General features: G+C 39.1%; 1 protein-coding gene across 8 annotated transcripts in view; it reads left to right on the forward strand.

Moving 5' to 3' along the window:
- TMEM131 (transmembrane protein 131) overlaps positions 1 to 23,443 on the forward strand; it is a 192,050-nt gene that overhangs the window by 139,727 nt on the left and 28,880 nt on the right. For 7 of the 8 annotated variants that reach the window (XM_027128902.1, XM_027128903.1, XM_027128904.1 and 4 more), the window contains 14 exons: positions 1,462 to 1,566; positions 2,884 to 2,970; positions 6,363 to 6,515; positions 6,618 to 6,693; positions 6,851 to 6,968; positions 8,812 to 8,950; positions 9,658 to 9,767; positions 10,219 to 10,285; positions 17,300 to 17,451; positions 17,857 to 17,999; positions 18,961 to 19,147; positions 20,187 to 20,372; positions 21,181 to 21,339; positions 21,721 to 22,298. In XM_027128902.1, the coding sequence (XP_026984703.1) occupies positions 1,462 to 1,566; positions 2,884 to 2,970; positions 6,363 to 6,515; positions 6,618 to 6,693; positions 6,851 to 6,968; positions 8,812 to 8,950; positions 9,658 to 9,767; positions 10,219 to 10,285; positions 17,300 to 17,451; positions 17,857 to 17,999; positions 18,961 to 19,147; positions 20,187 to 20,372; positions 21,181 to 21,339; positions 21,721 to 22,298 (2,260 nt within the window). The remainder of the gene's footprint in view (positions 1 to 1,461; positions 1,567 to 2,883; positions 2,971 to 6,362; positions 6,516 to 6,617; positions 6,694 to 6,850; positions 6,969 to 8,811; positions 8,951 to 9,657; positions 9,768 to 10,218; positions 10,286 to 17,299; positions 17,452 to 17,856; positions 18,000 to 18,960; positions 19,148 to 20,186; positions 20,373 to 21,180; positions 21,340 to 21,720; positions 22,299 to 23,443) is intronic. The other variant, XM_027128905.1, reaches the window with a different exon arrangement.

Below are 23,443 nucleotides of genomic sequence, written 5' to 3' on the forward strand. Positions count from 1 at the left end.
AATTGCAGTTGTGTGGCATTCAGGCTACATAATCAGATATTGTGGTCGATATATGGGTGTTTGCATTTTAATAATTTATAATGTTTTAAATTTGATTCATAAATAAAGCCTCCTTTTACAACAAAAAAAGGATATGCCCGTGACAAGCAATATTTGTCACCCCAGCTGAGGTTTTATTTTTAATACAAATTGAGTACTGAAAAAGGATAATAATGAGACCAGCCATTAATGTGTTCATTTCAGTAATGAAGTTACAGTAAAATTGTATGTATATCTAATCTGAGATGGTTGAATTATACTGCTTTTTATAAGACATTATAAATTAATAATTTTAGGACTCTGGATCATTTCCTCGTACTAAATAACATGTGTTAACACTTACTACTAAAATTTGAGAGGTCCACTCAGTAACATGAAGCCTGCTTGAAACTTTAGGGTTTTAGAATTAGGTTTTATATAAAACTGTATAAACACAAAAACAAAGGACAGAAAGATGAGATCACTGTTATGAATGCTTACTTAAAATAGGAAGTTGTAGTGAGTTGCCAGCTTCAAAATAGCAACTCCACAATATGTGTTTTTTTAAGTTTGTAATGCCTAAACTTTCAACTGCTTTCCACCTGTTTGCCAAAAAGCCAAACCTATGAACTAAATAAGCATCCTGTTCCTTATGAAACACACACTGCCAACAGCTCTCTGCACTCCTGAGACACATGTTCTTATTTGGCTGGTTAGAGTCATGATGAAATTGCACAAATCCAACACAGAAATGCTTATAAAAGGGGGAAAGTGAGTATGCTTGGCATATCAACATTTACGAACTAAAGTACAACTTCACAAATTGAATTTCATGTTTTTTGGAAGTATCATGATTGAAAAAGTTAAGTGCCAGAAACATCAGCAAATAGCTTGAGAAAACAAGATCCACATTCTCCTTTCTTTCACATTTTTATTGCGTAACTTTTCCTTCTTTCCATGATTTTTTATGTTTCCATATGATCCAATCTCAGTGGATCTGAGGACATGGTTATTAAAACATGACAGAGTTAAATTCAGAACTTGAAGCATAACCAACTTTGTATGTATTAATACTTGTGCCCTAATGTGGCCAAAGGGTTAGTGGAAGCCTGTGTCCCTCTGCTGCAGCCCTCACCCGCTTTGACCCTGCACGTACCCGGTTGGGGTGTGAGGACCACACCCCTCCCCAGCTTTGCAGCTGAGAAGTCAGCTGTTCCTCAGGGAACCAGTTTTCTCAGTAGCCCATGGAATAAGTATAGTAGATAAACATCCAGGGATGGGCATTATTTTGAGATATTTGTATGTGATGATATGGTAATTCAGTGTTACACTGGTACAGGTTAGGATTTTGAAGTCAGTTTATCACTGTAGCTTTCTTTTCCATTTTAATAGAAAACTTCAGCCAGCAAGGCTGATGAATGATGTCATTTCTCCTACATACAGGTAATACTAGCTTCAGGATATTTTGCAGTGTTCAGAGTCAAACTTACTGCAAAAAAACTGGAAGGGATCCATGACGGGGCCATACAGATCACAACAGACTATGAGGTAAGGACTTTATTTACAGGGATTCATGTCAATGGGGTCTTTCTGAGTAATTCAGTCTTTTTTTGTTTTTATAGAAACAGAGAACTAAGTTTACTCAGAAAGTTACAGTTTACCGCTTTCATGCCTTAAAAACTGAGCTTTTGAGACTAGTTTACAGAATATTTGTGTTCATTAGCTCATAGTTTTCTGATAAAACCCAAATCTTTTGACTAAAAGCAACTTCAGAAAAATGCATTTGGCACATTTAGAATTGCTGTTAGAAGCCTGCTTACAAATAGTTGTAGCATTGCACAGACCCTGACTGAAATTCCTGAGATAGGTCTCTCTCTTCTGGTCATAAATATCCTCCTGTGTAACATTTCCAAGAAGGAAGATACAATCAGGAAATCACATCTTAATTTGAGTTCTCACAATCATATTTACATGTTCCTTGACTTCTAAGTCAAGGAACCAAGTGAAAATCAGTGAACTTTTTAAAGGCTTTTTGTGGGGTTTGACATGTTGCACGCAATGAGACTTTGAAGAGACATATTTCTGCCACACCTAAATATTTTGATTTATTATTTCAGAGCTGTTTGGGAAGTCGAGCACTGCTAAAGTCAGCAAGTTGCTACCCTTGTTCTCCTATCTTTTCAGTACATACAACCCCCACATGAAAGAAAACTAATTCAGAATAAACAGAATTGGTCATCTAATAATAAATGATACGTTGGGAGTATGTCAAATTACCTCCAAAAATAAGGAATCCACGTTTATCACTTTTGATAGGAATAAGTACATTTCATATCTTAGCAGAGTATCAGCATCTTTGTGAATTGCAAATAAGCATACAAGTTGAGATTCAAAATCTGGAACGTTCAGCTCATTTTTTCAAATTAGCTTGATGTTAATTTATTGCTGAGTACAAAAAGTAGAGAGCTATGTAACTTTAGAAAATGCTGGATTTTTCATTCATTGTTTTAGGAGAATAATTGAACTTTACTTTTTAAATTAATAATCTACAAAATAAAACCTATACTATGAAAAATCTGTTCTTCATTCCTTCCCCATTGTTTGGTCTTATTTACCATGTTTTCATCGAATCACTGAGAAGTACATGGAAATTTATTGTATTTCAGTGCATTTTATGAAGTACATGGATAGATTAAACAGTATCCATGGGTGATTTTAATTTTGCTTATCAGTTGGTTAATGCTAATATACATCCCAAGATTGGTTCTTTTAATCCCCCAAAATAACTGCCCCCTACAACAACTGTCAGTGTCAATCGCAGACTTAAACACTCATTTCTCTGTGGTTTGCTTCTTCCCTCCACAGATCCTAACAATTCCCGTGAAAGCTGTGATCGCAGTGGGTTCTCTGACTTGCTTCCCAAAGCATATGGTTCTTCCACCTTCTTTTCCAGTAAGACAGTTAATTTGTAGCCTTCTTCTTGCTAATTTTTTTTCTCTTTGCCTTTATGTTCCTAGAATTCAACAATAAAGTCAGTTACTCTTTATTAATCACTTATTTTAAGGTAAGACATTGTACCAGCTTCTTTAGGAGACATAAAGAAGAATAAGAAATAGTCCCTTCTCTCAAAAAGTTTTCAATCTAGAATGAGAAATGGGCCCGTGATTCATAGACGTAGAGCAGGATGTAGAAATTGCCCTAAGAGGTGAAAAATAACATGCTATGAAGAAAATACATATCTAATGGATGAAGGTGCCATGTGAATTGGCTTGGAATTTCTTCTGGCAGGGATAGACAAGGGTTAGCAAGAATGGCATTCAGGGCCCAGGGAACAACCTGAATAGAGACACAGGCAGCAGAGTCTGAGATGGCTTTAGGCAGTGGTGAGTCGTCCAGTTTTACAAGAATGCAGGGAAGTTTCAAGAGAGAAGATGGAATGGTACCTTGAGTGATAGCATGAAAAAAATGCAATGCATTTAAGTCCATGAAAATCTAAAGTTTTTGAGCAGAGGCTGGACATCGTCAGAGTTAAGCTTTCAAGACTGGCTCTCTGGCAGAAGTAAATGTAGGACACGTCTGGGAGTAGCAATAGTGTACCTGGAAGCCAACCCAGAGACTCTGGCCACGGTCCACAAGGAAAGCATCAAAGGGAGGTTTGAGCTTAGGGCATTGGCAGAGGCAGTAAATCGCTTTCATACCTCCACACCTTTGCTGCTCATCTGCCTTGGCTGCCCTTCCTCCTCTCCTACCTTCAAGAACTCCTTCATGTCTTTCAAGATCCAATTCCATTGTCATCTCCTCTCTGAAGATTTCTTCGCTCCACTAGACAGTACTAGTTATTTCATGTGTGCTTCTGAAACAATTTGAGATTACTTCTCTGGCAGCAAGCCTCACATTGTGCTGTAAATGTTGCCTTATATGTTGGTCTCCCCAACAAGACTCTGAGATCCGGTGGGAAAGAGATGAGGGATCTTATACCCCAAGTAGCAGGTATCTAGTAGATAATGGGTGGATGAAGGAGCAAAATAATGAAAAAGAGAACATAGGCAAGAGACATTTCAGATGAACCGTTTGAACTGTACTTGAATATCTTGAGGAGGTTATACTAATGGAAACAGGTATGGGTAGGTAGGTAGATAGAGGACTCAAGAATATGACATAGAGTTTGAGCCTGGAGAACAGAGAGGAAAGAAACGGGGAAACCAGGAGGCCACCTTTTGCAGAAAGATAGTGTAGACGATTCAGGACGCCTTGGAGCAGATGGACGTGTCTCTCAGCTGTGGTAGGAGACCTGACGGGTTAAGAGAAACAGTACATTGCAAAATCTTAATGCTATATACGATAAAACCTAAATTCAAATTTTAGCTCCTTAAATATAAATTAGCTTCAAATACAAATTTGAATTAATAGGTTCAGCACACCTAAGTTTGGGTCTTAATTCAATCTTTGTCTTCTTATCATTCCACTTTGTACTGACTATACAGAACTCTTGACTTCATTATTTATCCAAAAGAACCTTCAATTGCCTTTTCAATCCATGATCTCCTTGATCCCTGCATATATCCTGGAAGGGAATAATTCAGTAGATGACAAAGTGAAAGGCTCGTGGACAGAGTAAATGAGAAGGCATCTATAAAAACAAGGTGTTGGTTTTGCAGTACTTCAGATTAAGCTTTCAGATATCTTCAGATGGACGGGAAGTCCAACATCAAGGCACCAGCAGATCTGGTGTCTGGTGAGGGCCTACTTCCTCGGTTTGCCGACGGGCATCTTCTCATTGTATCCTCACACAGCCAAAAGAGCAGACAGGGAGGGCAAGCTCCTGTGCCTCTTTTAAGGGCACTAATCCCGTTCATGAGGGCTCCACCCTCATGACCTGATCACCTCCCGAAGGCCCTGCCTCCTGATACCATCACACTGGGGGGTTAGGATTTCAACATGTGAGTGTGGGGGAGCACACAGACGTTCAGCCCATAACAGTCATGAAATTCTGTAAAATCTCTTATCAGATGGAGACTACTAGAGCCAAGTGATGAAAACTTGGTACTTCAGAATGAACATTTCAAATAACTCACAGTTTAATACTTCGTATTTGAATACCATTATAAAATGAACTTCTGTATCTGTTACCTCTCTTGATCCCCACCATACCCCTGAGAGACAAGATGTGGGCACAAGAGTAGTAGTTATTACAGGTGCATGAAGACCAGTTAACTGCCGGGAAGACACAGCTGGGTGGAGGCCAAGCTGGGACTCAGCATAGGCTTCTGCTTTCTTCTCTTATGTTCGTATCCTCACAGCAGCGTCCCCACCCTCTAACATCTTTCTACTCTGGTCAGACTGTAAATGATGAGTGTTAGTCTTAACTGCACCATCATTCAACTCCTTTTACTGTTCATTTTCTTAACTTCTTTGTCTTTTTTTAAAAAAAAACATTTATTTATTTATTCAGCTGTGCCAGGTCTTAGTTGCAGCACGTGGGATCTTTTAGTTGTGGAATGTGGGATCTAGTTCCCTGATCAGGGATCAAACCCAGGCTCCCTGCACCTGGAGCGGGAGTCCTAACTGCTGGACCACCAGGGAAGTCCCAACTTCTTTGTCTTTCAATACCAAATATTAGACCAGCAGGGTCTGGTCATTTTAGAGACTTCTTCAAATGGCTAGGAATCAGGTTATAGGATTCTGGTTCTGTATTCAAACAAAAGAAAGTAAAATATTATAATATGATTCTTATTGATGATTATTTGAATCATGTAATTTTTTATTTAAAATCTGGTACTCTGTCATAGGGAGAAGCATGCAGCTGATAAGAGTAATCATTGGTAATTTAATGATTTAATCTGTATACTGTTTTAATATGATGCTTGATAACCTGTGTTTTTTAAAAATGTCTAATTTCTCTTTGGCACAAATAGTATTTTTCTTTTATAAAGAAAATAGCTTTGGATTTTAGAGTTCACTTATTTCATCCTGAATTTGGATACTTTTAAGGCACCCTGGCCTTGGTATAATCAAACCTTTCTTAACAAACTGACAGTGACTGCTTCCTTTATTCAAAGCTAGCTCTGTACCTTTGTTAGTATGTGAACATTTTTACTTTAATTCATTTTTACAAGATTGCAGAGATTTGACCTGTTAAATTATCTGTAATAGGCCATAAAAACAACAAAATACGTACATTTGGAGGAGGGGCTCTGGTTACAAATTTAAAGTTTATCAACTTTTGAAAATTCTAAATGTCCTTTGAACTTTGGTTTCCTAGAAATATGTCTGTCAGCTCTAAAGTGTGTGTTCTGAAGAAAATCTACCATTTACAGATGAGTTTGTTTGTTTTCTTCCTTCAGGGGAAAATAGTTCATCAGAGTTTAAATATTATGAATTCCTTCTCACAGAAGGTAAAGATCCAACAAATACGATCTTTGTCAGAAGATGTACGATTTTACTACAAACGATTACGGGGCAATAAGGAAGATTTGGAGCCAGGGAAAAAATCAAAGGTTTGAAAATGTTATATTTGCAAAAATTCCCATCCATTAGCACTTTGTCATTGTGACCTTCTGTGGATTGGGGATTCATGGTTCTCCTGTGCCTCTTTATAGATTGCAAACATTTATTTTGATCCTGGACTGCAGTGTGGGGATCATTGCTATGTTGGCTTGCCTTTTCTGTCCAAATGTAAGTTATCTTGCCGTTCTCTCTCATGCCCTTCACTCCCTCCCCAGAATACTCTTTAATAAAAGGCGGCCACTTTTAAGGCCCATCCCTATCTCTTGATGCTATAGGAATCATTTGAAGGGCTGAGTATGTCATACCATTTGTCTCCCTGGTTTAGCTGAACCCAAAGTACAGCCTGGTATAGCCATGCAGGAAGATGCTTGGGATGCTGACTGGGATTTGCATCAAAGCCTGTTCAAAGGATGGATGGGAATAAAGGAAAATTCAGGTCATAAGTAAGTGGTTTTGCTTCATTTAAGTATTTGAGCTATCTTTACCAGTATGAAACATGACTTTCTAAAGTTATTCTTATATTAGGTTATTTTATTTCCCTGTAGGTAAGAAAATATGCCTAATCTTCAGGAAGCATCTTGAATTGCCATTGTAGTTGTATATTTCTCAGAAGTATGCACACTACCATTTTTGTCTTTTTTCCAGTGTTCTAGATGCTTCCTTAAAGTCAAAGGAACTCCATGAAGTTGTCCTTGTGTAGGATAACTTCATTGTTTACCTTAGACACACCATTTGCATAAGAAAGAAAGTTTCTCCCTACCACTGACCTCTGTTAAAGGCTAGGAAAACACTTTCTAGGTTTAACCTCACAGGAGGAGGAGTGTCTCTGCCCCTCCTGAAAAGAACTGCTTCCTCCCTTTCCAGACCTGAGCTGTTAGGGGTGCATGGCCCGTTCACATGGGCTCAACCTTATGTCTGTGGCAGGTAGAAAATGTCCCAGCGACAAATCAGTACCGCATCTGGATTCAAAAGCAAAGACACACTTATGTGGCAGTATAGAAATTTGATCTTTCTGTGTACTTCAGAAGAGGATTTGACTAGCAAACTGATGAAAACTGTTCTTCTCCATTGGCTGATTTGAAATGTATTTGTCAGTATCATCAAGATCTTCCAATTTATAGTATGTAAGATTTTCAAGCCATGAATGATTAAATCTGCAGGTTTCTATTTATCTGAACTATCTTCTGTGAAAGGTTCTCTTAAGGCAAAAGAGAGTTAAATTTTAACTTTACAATGGTTAAAATTAGTACAGAGATGACTTCTAATGAACTCACTAAGAGAACACTAATTCCAACACTCCTGGGTCCTCTACAGTTCCATAGCGGACACTGTAAGGTACAGGTCGCCTCCACAGTTTAACATCCAATTATGAATAAATAACTTGCAGTGCTGCCCTAGGTTCATCTGCCAAGGAACCTCTTCACGCCCCGCCCCCTGAAACCCCTGCTTTCCTCTCTGTGAGCCTAGTGTTTCACTCCTAAAGACCCAGGCTCCCTGCCTGCCCTGTGCCACTGTGTCCCAGTTGCACAGTGAATGTGGCATTTTCCCTGCCCCTGCCTTTGTCTTACTTTCTCAGCGTGAATGTTACAGAGAATTCGTTACTCGTCATACAAAACCGGTACTCTCACCAATATTAGGGTGTCATAATTCAGTAGTCTTATAGGATAAAACAGGCTTCAGTGTTTGTGCCCAGGCACCTTAGCCCCATTTATAATATTGTTTCCTTAGGGAATGTGCTCTGAGTTCTTAACCGCTGGCTTATAAATACTCATATGTAGGGAAATAGTCAAATGAGGCCCTGAAAATTGCTCTTAACTATACATATCTGGACAGAATCCTCATATGTGTTACCTCTTCAACTGATGTCTTCATTGTGTATCAGGATTTTGTTTTGTTTTTTATCTCAAGTGGGGAAAAAGCCATATGCCAAGCAGTGCACTGCCTTCTTACTAGTTCTACTGAAAACATTTGCCTGCTGTTGGTGTCTGGATCTTTCCACTAAACATGCAAGATCCTTTAGGATCCCCGTAACATCATGTTATCTGAATATCCCTGCCTTTTCCCTTTCGAATTCAGTACGAAGACAGTACTGTACAGGTGATCAGTGATGCTTTGGCAGCTCTTTGTGCCAAAATAGAGGCGTCTTCATACATGTCTCTGTGAGAAGCAGACTTAAATATTGGAGCAAGTAAAATTTCTCAAATACACAAGCCTAATAGCATTTCCTATATTCAGAAAACTCAACTATTTCATTTTGTTACAGTGACTTACAAATTGTTTTTCTAGATTGAGCGCTATATTTGAAGTAAATACAGACCTCCAAAAAAACATACTGTCAAAAATCACTGCCGAGCTCTCCTGGCCGTCCGTCCTCAGCTCACCCCATCACATGAGGTTTCCCCTTACTAATACAAACTGCTCTTCAGTAAGTATTCAGAGTGACATCAGTTCTGGGAAATCTGTAATAGGGTTATGAAGTATCTGCTCTTTTTTTTTTTTTAACATCTTTATTGGAGTATAATTACTTTCCAATGTTGTGTTAGTTTCTGCTGTATAACAAAGTGAATCAGCTATACACATACATGTATCCCCGTATCCCCTCCCTCTTGCGTCTCCCTCCCACCCTCCCTATCCCACCCCTCTAGGTGTTCACAAAGCACCGAGCTGAAATCCCTGTGCTATGCGGCTGCTTCCCACTAGCTATCGGTTTTACATTTGGTAGTGTATATATGTCCATGCCACTCTCTCACTTCATCCCAGCTTACCCTCCACCCCGCCACCCTCCCTGTGTCCTCAAGTCCATTCTCTACATCTGTGTCTTTTTTCCTGTCCTGCCCTTAGGTTCATCAGAACCATTTCTATTTTTTTGGATTCCATGTATATGTGTTAGCATACGGTATTTGTTTTTCTCTTTCTGACTGACTTCACTCTGTATGGCAGACTCTAGGTCCATCCACCTCACTGTAAATAACTCAGTTTCGTTTCTTTTTATGGCTGAGTAATATTCCATTGTATATATGTGCCACATCTTCCTTATCCATTCATCTGTCAGTGGACACTTAGGTTGCCTGCATGTCCTGGCTCTTTTAATGGTGGCAGTCTTTCACTTACTGTGTCTTTACTTTGTTTAAGGAAGAAGAGATTACGTTAGAAAATCCTGCAGATGCGCCTGTCTACATTCAGTTTATTCCTCTGGCCTTATATTCCAACCCTTCTGTCTTTGTAGATAAGTTAATATCAAGGTAGGCATTGCTGGTAGATTATCAGAATGTTTCCATATTAGCAGTGAATTATTATTTTACACATTTAAAACTTTATTTCAGCTCATACAGTAATAGATTGGGCTTAGAGAAATTCTGCATCTGTAATTGAAGTTGAGAGAAGGTTCTGGGGAGAGAGATGGATATTATATTAAACATCTAGAAAAGCTCCCAGTTTAAGACAAGAAAAAAATAATATAGAACTCCTTCCTAAAATCTTATAAAGAGGAAGCAAGTGGTGGAGCCTTTCAAGTATTTTACTTTTAAAAAGTGAACAAAATATTAACTGTAAGTTGTAGCTATTTTTTGAAGGCTGTTAATCTGATAACATTGATCTCAAAATCTGCCAAAAGATAAGCACAACCTTAGTATTTATAACCCCTTTAATTATGATGCTGTTTACAAAGAAATATGTGTATTTTTTTTATTTCAGGTTTAACTTAAGTAAGGTGGCAAAGATAGATTTAAGAACACTAGAATTCCAAGTCTTCAGAAACAGTGTAAGTATTCAGACTTCATACTATTCCAAAGAAGTAATTCTACAATATGATCAATGCAAATGTGAAAGAAAAATATTAACCATCCTTAAATTGGTTGAAGGGCAAGTTACTGGAGAAGTCAGAACAGTCTAGTAATTATTTTAGAGGCAAAAAGCCCCGGAAGAATGGGTGGGATTTAGATTGCCATGAGGCACCCTGGATAGAAGGTCCTGTTTGTGGGCATTAAACATTAAGCTCATGAAGGTTCATAATAATGGCTGCCAGAACCTCTGAGATTATGTAGATAAGGTATATACTGATAGATAATGTTTTTTTTTTATTAAGCCTCAAAATATTGAGCTTGGTCATTTAAATTTTTATTTTGGATACTTTCTGATAAGATTGTAAGCTCCATGAAGGCCAGACCCACGGCTAGCTGTATTCATACTTAGTGCAGTAGTGAGCATAGTTATAACTCAACAAGTATTTTTAAACTAGTAAATGTATACATAAACTGGTTTGTTCTAGGACCAAATATTCTCTATCATACAGGCCGGGCTGAGCAGCCACTAACCACTCATAATTATGTAAGAACTTAATGTGTAGGATCTGTGTCAGTCAGGAAATTAGCACTGGGAACTAAAGCCACCTGCAAACTGGCCCAAGTCTCTTGGCCTAGATGCCCTTCGCAGCCACTCTCATCCAGCCTTAAACAGCCTGTTCACACCAGCCCTGATGGCTGTGGAGCGTGCACTGATTGGGCTCTCTGGCTCTCCCTGAATCTTTGTTTGCAAGCATGTTAGCGGTGTTTTTTGTTTTCTTTTTGACGTGTGGTAGGTACCTTGTTTCCCAGTTCTGGGTATAAGCTCCTTGAGGGCTTTTCTTCTACTTATATGGTTTCCTTCCCACATTTATAATACGAAGGGTGTTGAGTGAATGAGAGTAGGAATCTAGTTAATCCTCCATCATCTGAATTACTCTGAGTGAAAACAGTAAACGACCACCTCCTTTCTCTCCTTTTGCTGAGCTCTTTTTCTGAGCACGGTCCCAGTCTGTCAAGTAGCCACGGGATGCCTTCCTGCCATGCTGTGGCTTTGCTGCTTCCCATTTGGAATAAGGGAGGTTGGCTCCTAGAATAACCATGGCTTTGTACCTACTAACTTGGTCACCTCGACCAAGTAAATAAACCTTTCCAAACTTCAACTTCTTCACTTGTAAGTGAAGTTAATAATTTGTATATTACAAAGTTTTTGAACAGGTTAAGCAGACCAACATGGAAGCCCTTAGATGGGTTGCTTGGGACATAGGAAGCCCTCCATGAATGTTGACTGGATGAGTCAGTCTGTGGCTCACCAGGTGGGAAAGAAAGGCAATACGAAGGTTTTCAGTATTTCATGAGCACCTCCTATGTATCAGCATTGTATCACTGTATGTGTATAGTGTATCATATCACTATATCATATATATGTGTATAGTGTATCATATATATCACTATATCATATATATATCATATATATCACTGTATCATATGTATCACTATAATCAGCAGGTGCATTCACATTTATAATTTCATGTAATCATTACAATAGCCAGGCTGAGCTATTACTAACCACCCTAAGAATAAGTATTTCCCTTGTTCTGTTGGTGGTGGAAAAACGAAGCTCAGAGAGAGGAAGTAACTTGCCCAAGTTCCTACCTGTGATAACTGGCAGGGCCAAATTCAAATCTAGTTCTCTCAGAGTCCAGAACCCTTGACCATACTTTCATGACACATGGTCGTTACTGTTAGGAATCACTAATTAACCTGTCCAACTAGATGTTTTGTAGTTCTTGAAGGATTTGTGTCCTTTCCCATAGCTTTGTGTTTTAATGTGTAAGGCATAAGTTAGCCAAACCTTTATGGAATTGTTTTTATGTCTATTTTTAAGTAAATCTTATATAAGAAAGTAAGAGAAAGAAATTTTCTCTTTCAAAAGAGAAAGTAATTTTCAATGTTGTATTTTTATTTTCTGCTGAGTAATAGGTAGAATACTAGACTGAAATTTAGATAGTCTCATATTCTAGTCCATGCCCTTCTCTTGGAATCTTTTTTACTTTGCTTTTTCCATCCATAAAGTACCAACATAATAAGTTCAAGGCTATCTAGACCTCAAATATCTAGAAAGCTCAGTAACCAGAAATTCCTTTCACTCTGCTTTTATAAGAGAGGAAATATTCATGAGAAGTACATGACCTATATTTACCTTTTTTTGTCTTACCAAATCTTTAGTGGTACCTACAAGATGTAGGTACTGTGAGAGATAGGAAGATGAATAAGAATACTCTAGACCTCAGGAATTCATTCTAAATAAAAATGCTGGAGGAGGTCTTAGGGTGAGCTTAGGATAAATTCTATCACAGTTCTCTACAGTGCTATAAAACCGTGGATCTCAGAATATTTGGTCTCAGCATTCCTTTACAGTCTGAACAATAATTAAGGATTTCTACATTATCTCAATTTTTAAAAATTATTAAGGACTCCAAAGAGGTTTTTTGTTTATGTGGTTTGCATCTATCAATATTTAACATATTAGAAACTAAAACTGAGAGATCATTAAAATATTGGTTTAATTCATTTAAAATAATAATAGGCCCATTCTATTTGACATAGGTAATATAAAAATGAAAAAATAGATATATATTTTTTTAAGAACCATTTTGCAAGAAGAGTAGATTGTTTTACAGAGCTCTTCAATGGCTCTCTGACTTAATATACAGATAGATTCTCCTGTCTGCTTCTGCATTCGGTCTCTTATGATACATCGTTTTTGATGAAGTATATGATAAATATCTGACCTGACCTGACACATTCATATAGTTGCAAAAAGGAGTGTCTTAATTGCTTTTTTAGTTATCATAACACCATGCATCAGTCATTCGGAAAATATTGGTTCACTAAGATATGAAGAGCTTCCAAATGTTGACACAATTCACTCTGCAGTATCCAGAAAATCATATTCATTCTTACAACCACTAATCTCATCAGGGTGTTCTTTAACTATTGACTCTAAAGCCCACAGGGCCAAAACTCTAAATTTTGCTCAAACACTCAAATCTTACCATTGGCAACAAATGCTTCAGTTGTTTCCTTAAAGGAGCAGATGCACTTCATTTTCGTAAAAATGTCTACTAACTACTCCAGTCTGAATAACCATATATTGACTGTCAATCGTTTTTTCAAATATAAATGGTGTTGCGGAGGCAGGAACTAGTTCAGTTGGCATCTGAAACGATAGCTCTTCCAGACAGCATGGTCCAGTATGCTGCAAGGGGTGCTGCGTGCATACTCCATTTGATCACATGGTGTTGAAAAGGCACGTGCTCAGTAAATAGCCTCACCCGCCAGAGAGCAGACAGCAGAAACAAGAACTACAGTCCTGCAGCCTGTGGAATGAAAACCACATTCACAGAAAGACAGGCAAAATGAAAAGGTAGAGGACTGTGTACCAGATGAAGGAGCAAGATAAAACCCCAGAAAAACAACTAAATGAAGTAGAGATAGGCAACCTTCCAGAAAAAGAATTCAGAATAATGGTAGTGAAGATGATCCAGGACCTTGGAAAAAGAATGGAGGCAAAGATCGAGAAGATGCAAGAAATGTTTAACAAAGACCTAAAAGAATTAAAGAATAAACAAAAAGAGATGAACAACACAATAACTGATATGAAAAATACACTAGAAGGAATCAGTAGCAGAATAACTGAGGCAGAAGAATGGATAAGTGTCCTGGAAGACAGAATGGTGGATTTCACTGCTGCAGAACAGAATAAAGAAAAAAGAATGAAAAGAAATGAAGACAGCCTGAGAGACCTCTGGGACAACATTAAACGCAACAACATTCACATTATAGGCGTCCCAGAAGGAGAAGAGAGACAGAAAGGACCTGAGAAAATATTTGAAGAGATTATAGTTGAAAACTTCCCTAACATGGGAAAGGAAATAGCCACCCAAGTCCGAAGTGCAGAGAGTCCCAGGCAGGATAAACCCAAGGAGACACATGCCGAGACACATAGTAATTAAATTGACAAAAATTAAAGACATAGAAAAATTATTGAAAGCAACAAGGGATAAACAACAAATAACATACAAGGGAACTCCCATAAGGTTAACAGCTGATTTCTCAGCAGAAACTCTGCAAGCCAGAAGGGAGTGGCACAATATATTTAAAGTGATGAAAGGAAGGAACCTACAACCAAGATTACTCTATATCCAGCAAGGATCTCATTCAGATTCGATGGAGAAATCAAAAGCTTTACAGACAAGCAAAAGCTAAGAGAATTCAGCACCACCAAACCAGCTCTACAACAAAGGCTAAAGGAACTTCTCTAAGTGGGAAACACAAGAGAAGAAAAGGACCTACAAAAACAAACCCAAGACAATTAAGAAAATGGTAATAGGAACATACATATTGATAATCACCTTAAATGTGAATGGATTAAATGCTCCAAACAAAAGACACACGCTCGGGCTTCCCTGGTGGCGCAGTGGTTGAGAGTCGGCCTGCCGATGCAGAGGACACGGGTTCGTGCCCCGGTCCAGGAAGATCCCGCGTGCTGTGGAGCGGCTGGACCCGTGAGCCATGGCCGCTGAGCCTGTGTGTCCGGAGCCTGTGCTCCGCAATGGGAGAGGCCACAACAGTGAGAGGCCCACGTACCGCAAAAAAAAAAAAAAAAAAATACGCTCACTGAATGAATACAAAAACAAGACCCATACATATGCTGTCTACAAGAGACCCACTTCAGACCTAGGGACACATACAGACTGAAAGTGAGGGGATGGAAAAACATATTCCATGCAAATGGAAATCATAAGAAAGCTGGAGTAGCAGCACTCATATCAGATAAAACAGCCTTTAAAATAAAGAATGTTACAAGAGACAAGGAAGGACACTACGTAATGATCAAGAGATCAATCCAAGAAGATACAACAATTATATATGCACCCAACATAGGAGCACCTCAATACATAAGGCAACTGCTAACAGCTATAAAAGAGGAAATCGACAGTAACACAGTAATAGTGGGGGACTTCAACACCTCACTTACACCAATGGACAGGTCATCCAGACAGAAAATGAGTAAGGAAACACAAGCTTTAAATGACACAATAGACCAGATAGATTTAATTGATATTTATAGGACATTGCATCTGAAAACAGCAGATTACACTTTCTTCCTAAGTGCACACGGAACATTCTCCAGGATAGATCACATCTTAGGTCACAAATCAAGCCTCGGTAAATTTAAGAAAATTAAAATCATATCAAGCATCTTTTCCGACCACAACGCTATGAGATTAGAAATAAATTACAGGGGAAAAAATGTAAAAAACACAAACACATGGAGGCTAAACAATATGTTACTAAATAACCAAGAGATCACTGAAGAAATCAAAGAGGAAATCAAAAAATACCTAGAGACAAATGACAATGAAAACACAGTGATCCAAAAACAAAAAAAGGCACGTGCTCAAGGGTTGAGATTTAATAAGATTAATATTTATTACTGTTTAATCAGTAACAGTTTTGGGTTTTTTTTTTTTAACTGCAAGTGCATGGCAGTGAGGAATACAGTGGCTACTAGGGAAGTTTGATGCCACTGCCTTGCTTCTAGCTAAAGGGTCAGCAGTTTTTCCCACCATTGCTTTTGCTGACCATCAGTGCAAAGGTCAACACAGTGAAAAAGGCAAAGAACGTCTGTCGGTGTTCTGAAAATAGTTTTGACACCTGAAAAGACCTCTGAGATCCCCAGGGGTCCATGAATCCCTTTTTAAGAACCACCACTACAACAATTATTGAGAATTATTGAGGGCCTTAGTGATATCCCAGAGGCATTACAACATCCTAAAGTATTTTCCAAGTCATCAGAGTTTAAATTAGTTGTTTTGGCGAATATATGTATAATGTATAACGTGTTCATCAACTACTCAGAATAGTTCATTTAAAAGGGAACCTATTTACCAACCATTTTGGAGCAGTCAAAAGATTGTTGTCCTAGTAGACATGGACAGAGAAGAATTTTCGATGTAGGAAAAAATATTTGCCTCAGAAGTGAGAATTAAAAAGTAGTGTGCTTCACAAAGTCTATTGACTCTGAAGTTATGTTTGTAGAATCATGCTGTTGAAGTAGATAGGTCTGTATATAGTAGAAAAATCATACAAAATGCACTCTCCTTTCACAAGTTAGCAGAGCCATGTGGAGCCATGGACATTTATACCCAAGTATTACCAACCCTTCCCCCCAAAAAGTTTAAGATTAACGTTACTTGAAATCAGAACAGTGTAACCTTATATGTGAACTATGATTTTTTAAAAAATAAAAAACAAATGTTTTTTAATTTTATCTATAACTGTCGGGAAGTCATATTTTGATTATTAAACTAAGCTATTACTTGAACTTTAAATCATCAAGTGTTTATGAAACAGTAATTATGGGCTTAGCTTTCAAAATAAAATTCAAAGATAGCTTGATATGAATTGGAAATATTTTTACAAATAAAATGATGCAACCTTAAGATCCTCCAGCTGATACCTGTCTGAGGGGAGGGGCAGAAAAACAGTGACTGAAAGTGGGGACAGCACCGGTAGGACTTCGGGGTGCTGGGTGTTCGGTACACAGCTGTTTGCTTTGTGCTAAAACACTGAGCTACTCATCTCTTAGGTTTGTGTCCTTTTCTGTTTTTGTGTCATGTTTCAAAACTTTTAAAGTTAAAAATAAAAAGATCTGTACACAAAAACAAGTGCTTAGTACAAACATGAAGACTTCGGTGACCTGGGGAACAAAGCCCTTTCTGGGACTTAATGCAGAATATAAAGTGTCATCATTGGTTGCCCAGCTCTGCTTGCCAGCCATCCAGCCTCTAAATCATCAGGGATAAAATTGTTTATATAGTTGATCAATTCGAGAAACTAATACTGGGCTGTGCATGGGGTAAAGGGAAAAAAGCTTTTCCAGAGAATATATTAATGACTGCTGCTTGTTTACCCAATGATTCAAGGCTCATCCACTGCAGAGTTCCACGGGATTTACAGAGGGCCTCTCCCGACATCTAATTTTAAACCTAATTTTAAAACCTGGAGAAAAGAAATCTGTCAAAGTAAAGTTTACTCCAATTCACAATAGAACTGTTTCTTCCCTAATCATAATCAGGTATGTTCTGTGATTTAAGTGTGGGTTGACCTTTAGTACTTACATAGAGTCCTTTCCTGATTCGTTTCAATATTAATATTTGCATTAATTTATTTCTGAAATAGGGTATTCATTTTGCCCGAAATACACACACACACCCCACGCCTCATGAAACATACCTTTGTGATGATATTTTTAGCCAGAAGACCTGAATACTGTCTTCCTGTACCGTGTGTGACTCTTCAAAGTGAAAAACGCTTGCTCCTCTCTGTGTAAACATTTAAAATTTTTTCAAGTGCAAATGTTTCACCATTAAATTTAGTGTATTAATTTTTACATGGTTTATAAAGTAACAGTAAAAATTATAGATCAAAAGACTGTGCAAATTTAATGGGAGGAAAATCTGTGGTTCTTGTTCTTACATAGAAATAACCTGACTGTGATGGATGCTGTGATGGTCCAAGGACAAGGAACAACTGAGAACTTGAGGGTGGCAGGCAAGCTTCCAGGTCCAGGGAGCTCCTTGCGCTTTAAAATCACAGAAGCATTATTAAAAGACTGTACAGACAGTGAGTATTCCTGTCATATCCAAGGGCACACATTTCAGCGTTTGTTGTCAACAGTAAATAATTCCAAAAACAAGAACAGTATTTCTACATGTACACATGTGTATATTAATGATGGATACTTGAGATTTTAAGAAAACACCCTGACTTGCTTTCAGAGTTGTTTGGTTTGGATCTTAAAAAATTTGAAATGTCAGTATTCATTGCATGCCTTAGATGATTTACTCTGAATGTGAAAAATAAAGCACAGTAAGTCCCCTACATATGAACCTTCAAGTTGCAGACTTTCAAAGATGCAAACATGCGTTTGCATGTCCAATCACGTAAGTTAGTTCACGTGTCTGGCGCACATTGTCAAGTGTGTGCATCCTCTACAAGTGTTTGTACTTTTGTGTACTTTACAGTACTGTATAGAGTACAGTAGTACAGTACCTTTATTTCAAGCCCAGGATGTCCAGAAGCAACCGCAAAAGCAGCGGTGATGTAGCGAGTACTGCAGCCAGCCCCTGTATGCCAGCTGTTTACTGTACTACTGTACTTTTCAAGGTACTGTACTGTAAGATTAAAAATGTTTTATTTCTTGTGTTTGTTTGTTTTTTATGTATTATTTGTGTGAAACGTATTATAAACCTATTACAGTATGGTACTATATAGCCAATTGTGTTGGTTAGGTACCTAGGCTAACTTTGTTGGACTTATGAACAAATTGGACTTAGGAACGCACTCTTGGAACTAAACTCGTTCGTATGTAGGGGACTTACTGCAAAATTAAACTTCTGCCATGTAAAATGACTTAACAAAGTAGAATACTTCCTGGTGAAATCTGGGTAATGGCTGATCTCTTTGCCCTGAGGGGCTCCGTTCATAATCTCTGCGATACATTCATAAAGAAGGTATTATCATTACTTGGACCTGGAGCACAGGATAGCAAGATTTATACTCACTCCTCATTTTTTTCCTTTAGGTTTGAAACTAAGAGAACCAAATTTCACATTGAAAAGAACATTTAAAGTAGAGAATACAGGACAACTTCAAATTCACATAGAAACCATTGAAGTCAGTGGGTACTCATGTGAGGGATATGGCTTTAAAGTTGTCAATTGTCAAGAATTTGCACTGAGTGCCAATGCCTCTAAAGACATAATCATTTTGTAAGTATTTTCTCATACGATAACAAATCACTAACTTCTCATTAACTTTATACTGGAGTTGTTCAAACTTTATGCTAAAATTGTTTGCATACTCACAAAAAAAGGTCTTTATCCACAACTATATTCATTTGATTTTTTTCTTCACTTAATCTTTGGTTATTTCTTCATATCTTTGTTTTCAAAATTGTGAAACTCCAAAGTGGATCAGATAGTCTTAGAAACCAGTTTCAAAATTATTTTCAAGATTGTGTAGGAAACTGACTATAAATTCAGTCTCAGCAGCAGAGCAGACACCTATGTTACACACATGCAGTTTTTCTGTGTTGTGCAGTGTATACAAATGTGTGATATTTTGGTCAGAAGACAGTTTTAATGCCTACATCGGCAGTAGTTGCAGCATATTTTAACAATTGATTACTTGTTATGTTATAAAGTTTATATAATAAAATGTAACTTCTGTCCCCTTAATGGAATGATAATTTCATGACCTTCAGTGGACACTTACTTCATAAGTAACTACATTACTCCATGTAAGGCATACACTTGGCACCTGAAGGTACAGTGAGGAATAAGACACCTTTCCTCAACGTGCAGATCATGTGCTTGCGGGGCGTACAGTTAACAAAATAAAAATAATATAATTAGGGCAGAAAGCAGTGCCGCAGGCGATGAACATCAGTAGGGCTAGGGTGGTTCTCTACACACACACACAAAAAGGCAGTGGGAATGCATCGTAAGAGAAGAGTGTGGATTAACTAAAGGAGGAAGGAAGAGGGAAGGGAGGGAAGCTCAGAGACTACTTTCCTAGTTAATGATCATGGGATTATTGTTCTCTTTTTATGTAAATTCTCCAATTATCCACAGAATATAGTTGTTTTGGTTATTCACCTCATAGGGCAATACTTTGTCCATCTTAAAATGAGAAAGTTGAATAAAAGTATCAAACTCTAAAATTCTGTGTTCTGTTTCAAAGGCATTATATTTAAACTGTCTGCGGTATATTTTTAAAAACTTTATCACTGCCATCATTCTGTTTTAGGTTTACTCCTGATTTCACAGCCTCTAGAGTTATTCGTGAACTGAAGTTTATAACCACCAGTGGCTCTGAATTCATATTTGTATTGAATGCATCCCTTCCTTACCATATGTTAGCAACCTGTGCAGAAGCCCTGCCCAGGCCCAACTGGGAGCTGGCTCTGTACATCATCATCTCAGGAATAATGAGGTACTTGCGTCTTCTTTCGAGATTAGTATTTAGGCGTCACTTGACACTGTTTATCATGGGCCCACCACGTGCCAGTCACTGTTCTGAGTGCCGGGGATGCACCAGCGAACAAAGCAGGCAGACCTCTCTCGTCAAGCCTACATGCACCAGTGGGAGCAGTCAGAACTGAACCCTGCTTGGGTGGCATATACGATAAACCAGAGTCTTTTCTACCTTTGAAATTTGTTATACAAATGAAGTACAGGTTAATTTCTTAAAGGAAAAAAACATGCATAATTTACCAGGTGGTTACTCGATTTGGGCATTTGTAATGTACTCAACATAATAGTTTATTCTTCCTGAGTCATACCTAAGCAACATAAAACTGATGAGAAATATTTTTTAAACCCTCAACATCCTCATCTTTTTTTCAGCATATTTCTTTATGTTTTTTTAAGAATGAGATATACTCGCCTCTGAATTAACTTACATAGTTACCCTGCACATCCTTTAAGGGAAAGGAGTTGGCCTAGAGAGTTAGAAGTAAAAGAAAAGATAAGAGCTGCTTCTTCTTGGTAAAAGAAAAGCTACCCTCCAGCGTCTGTTCTGATACAAATAATTATTTCCTCCGTACGAGCCTCCGTGTACGTTGGCATTCTAGAAAAGTCGGTGTGCAACCTTTCATCCATAATGCTCTTTTGTCATGTCACAGGCATTTTGTTTTTTATATCATATTGTACTTTACCAAGAAACTTGCCTTTAATGTCACATTTTGTTACTCTTGCACTCACAACTGAACCCCGATTCTCCATCTTCTGTACCCCTGCAGTGCACTGTTCCTTTTGGTAATTGGAACAGCCTATTTAGAAGCTCAAGGAATTTGGGAGCCCTTTCGAAGGCGACTATCCTTTGAGGCCTCGAACCCGCCCTTTGATGTGGGAAGACCATTTGATCTCAGGAGAATCGTTGGTATTTCATCTGAAGGAAAGTATGTTCACCTGCCGGAAATAAATTCTCCAATATATAGATTTGGCTGATGTAATTAAAAGAAAAAATACGTTTCTTCTTTTCATCTTGGCTCAGGGGAAAAAATCTTAAATACCCTGCGTACAGTGCTCTGTTACTAAGAACTCATAGCAAATGCCATGTTTTTATTGATAAGGGTTAAAATATTCTCAGTTGTATCAATACCTCAATTCCTATATTGCCAGTTAGAACAGACCCAGTCCAGTTGTGGAAAGTATCCTGTTTCTTGCTGTTTTTTCCTTCGGGTAGTTCATATTTATGGTGGCTATACTGATGAAGTAATGCTTTTAATCTTAGATCTTGTAGGTTGCTATTACTGATCTGCAGTTGGTCCTTTTTTCAGCTTGAACACACTCAGCTGTGACCCCAGTCACAGTAGGGGGTTCTGTGGAACAGGCGGTTCGGCGTCCCGACCCAGCGCAGGGAGTCATAAGCAGTGTGGCCCACCAGTCCACCCACACAGCAGTCACGGCAATAGGAACTCAGCTGACGTGGAAAACGTCAGAGCCAAAAGCAGCGCAAGTACCTCTAGCAGGACTAACGCCCAGTCGGCGAGCAAAGCCAGCGCCCTGGTCTTAGATTCACATGCCATGGCCCAGGGTCACACAGCGGGCAGGAAGTCCAAGGGGGCAAAACAGAGCCAGCACGGCAGCCAGCACCATGCCCACAGCCCGCTGGAGCATCACTCAGCACCGCCACCGCCAGTGCCTCAGCACCAGGAGCCACAGCCCGAGAGGCTGTCCCCCACACCCCTCACACCCCCGGCCCACCCGGAGCACCCCGGCAGCACACGGCACAGCTCGGAGGACTCGGACATCACCAGTCTCATCGAAGCCTTGGACAAAGACTTCGAGCACCACGACTCCCCAGCCCTGGAAGTGTTTGCAGAGCAGCCGCCTTCACCACTGTCGAAAAGCAAAGGTAATCATGGGTTCTCACGGCCAGGAAAGCGTGACACGTGAGGGGAGAGCCAGCGCGTGTTTAGGGGGCTACTGTGATCGTAGTTGTGATGAGCAGCTAATTTAGTAGGTGTTCTTCTGGCCCAGGTTCATCTCTGCTCTTGGACTTCAGCTTTTCCATATCAAGATGCAGATAGAGGTACCCATTTGTCATAAAAGATATTTGTATTTCTTAGATTACTTGCCAAATTCAGGAAGTTATTGGACATCTACTGTTTTCCTTTTCAACTGCGTGTGATTACTGTGTTACTGTGGCGGGTTGAGCTTTTTAATTGTTAAAATAATTTTAACAGAACGGAGATCATCTGCCTTTTAACTCAAAAATAGGACTTCTGCACAACCTGTGCTTTAGAGCAGGGGTTGGCAAACCACAACCCGCGGGCCGAGTCATCACCTGTTGTTGTAAAGAAGGATTTATGAGGACCCGGCCATGCTCATTCGTTCATCACGGTCCGTGGCTGCTTTTGTGCTGCAGCAGTGGCGGAGCTGAGCAGCTGCAACAGAGGCTGTAAGGTCCACAAACCAGAAAATATTTACTGTCTAGCCCTTTCCAGAAAAAGGTTGCTGACCCCTGCTTTAGAGTTCTTCATGCTGTATTAGTTATCCATTTCTCAGTAACAGTTACCCCAAAACCTAGTGGCTTAAAACCCCACCATTCACTATCTCACAGTTTCTGGGGGTCAGGCATATGGGTGCAGCTTAGCCGGCTTCTCTGGATCTCCCAAGACGGCAGTCAGGGTGTTGGCCAGCGCTGAAGCCTTTGTAAGGTTCAGCTGAAGGTGGATCTGCTTCCAGGTTCGCTCAGGTGGTTGACGGCAGGATTCAGTTATTCACGGCCTGGTGGACTGAGGGTCTGGGTTTCTTCCTGACTGTGGCCAGCCACCTCTGCATAGAGCAGCTCAAAGCTGTTGTTGGCTTTACCAGAGCAAGCAAGTAGGAAGGCAAGAGAGAGAACAGGCTGGCAGGACAGAAGTCGTGGTCTTCTGTGACCTACTCTTGGAAGTGACCCCCCATCACTTCTGCAGTGTTCTCATTAGAAGTGTGGTCCAGCCACACTCCGGGAGAGAGAGTTCCACGAGAGCATAACGTGGGGCTCCCTTCTTTGAA

The sequence above is a fragment of the Aethalodelphis obliquidens genome, unplaced genomic scaffold (assembly GCF_003676395.1).
Source record: "Aethalodelphis obliquidens isolate GAN/ISIS:26980383/991018 unplaced genomic scaffold, ASM367639v1 scaffold35, whole genome shotgun sequence".
Taxonomy (NCBI): Eukaryota; Metazoa; Chordata; class Mammalia; order Artiodactyla; family Delphinidae; genus Aethalodelphis; species Aethalodelphis obliquidens.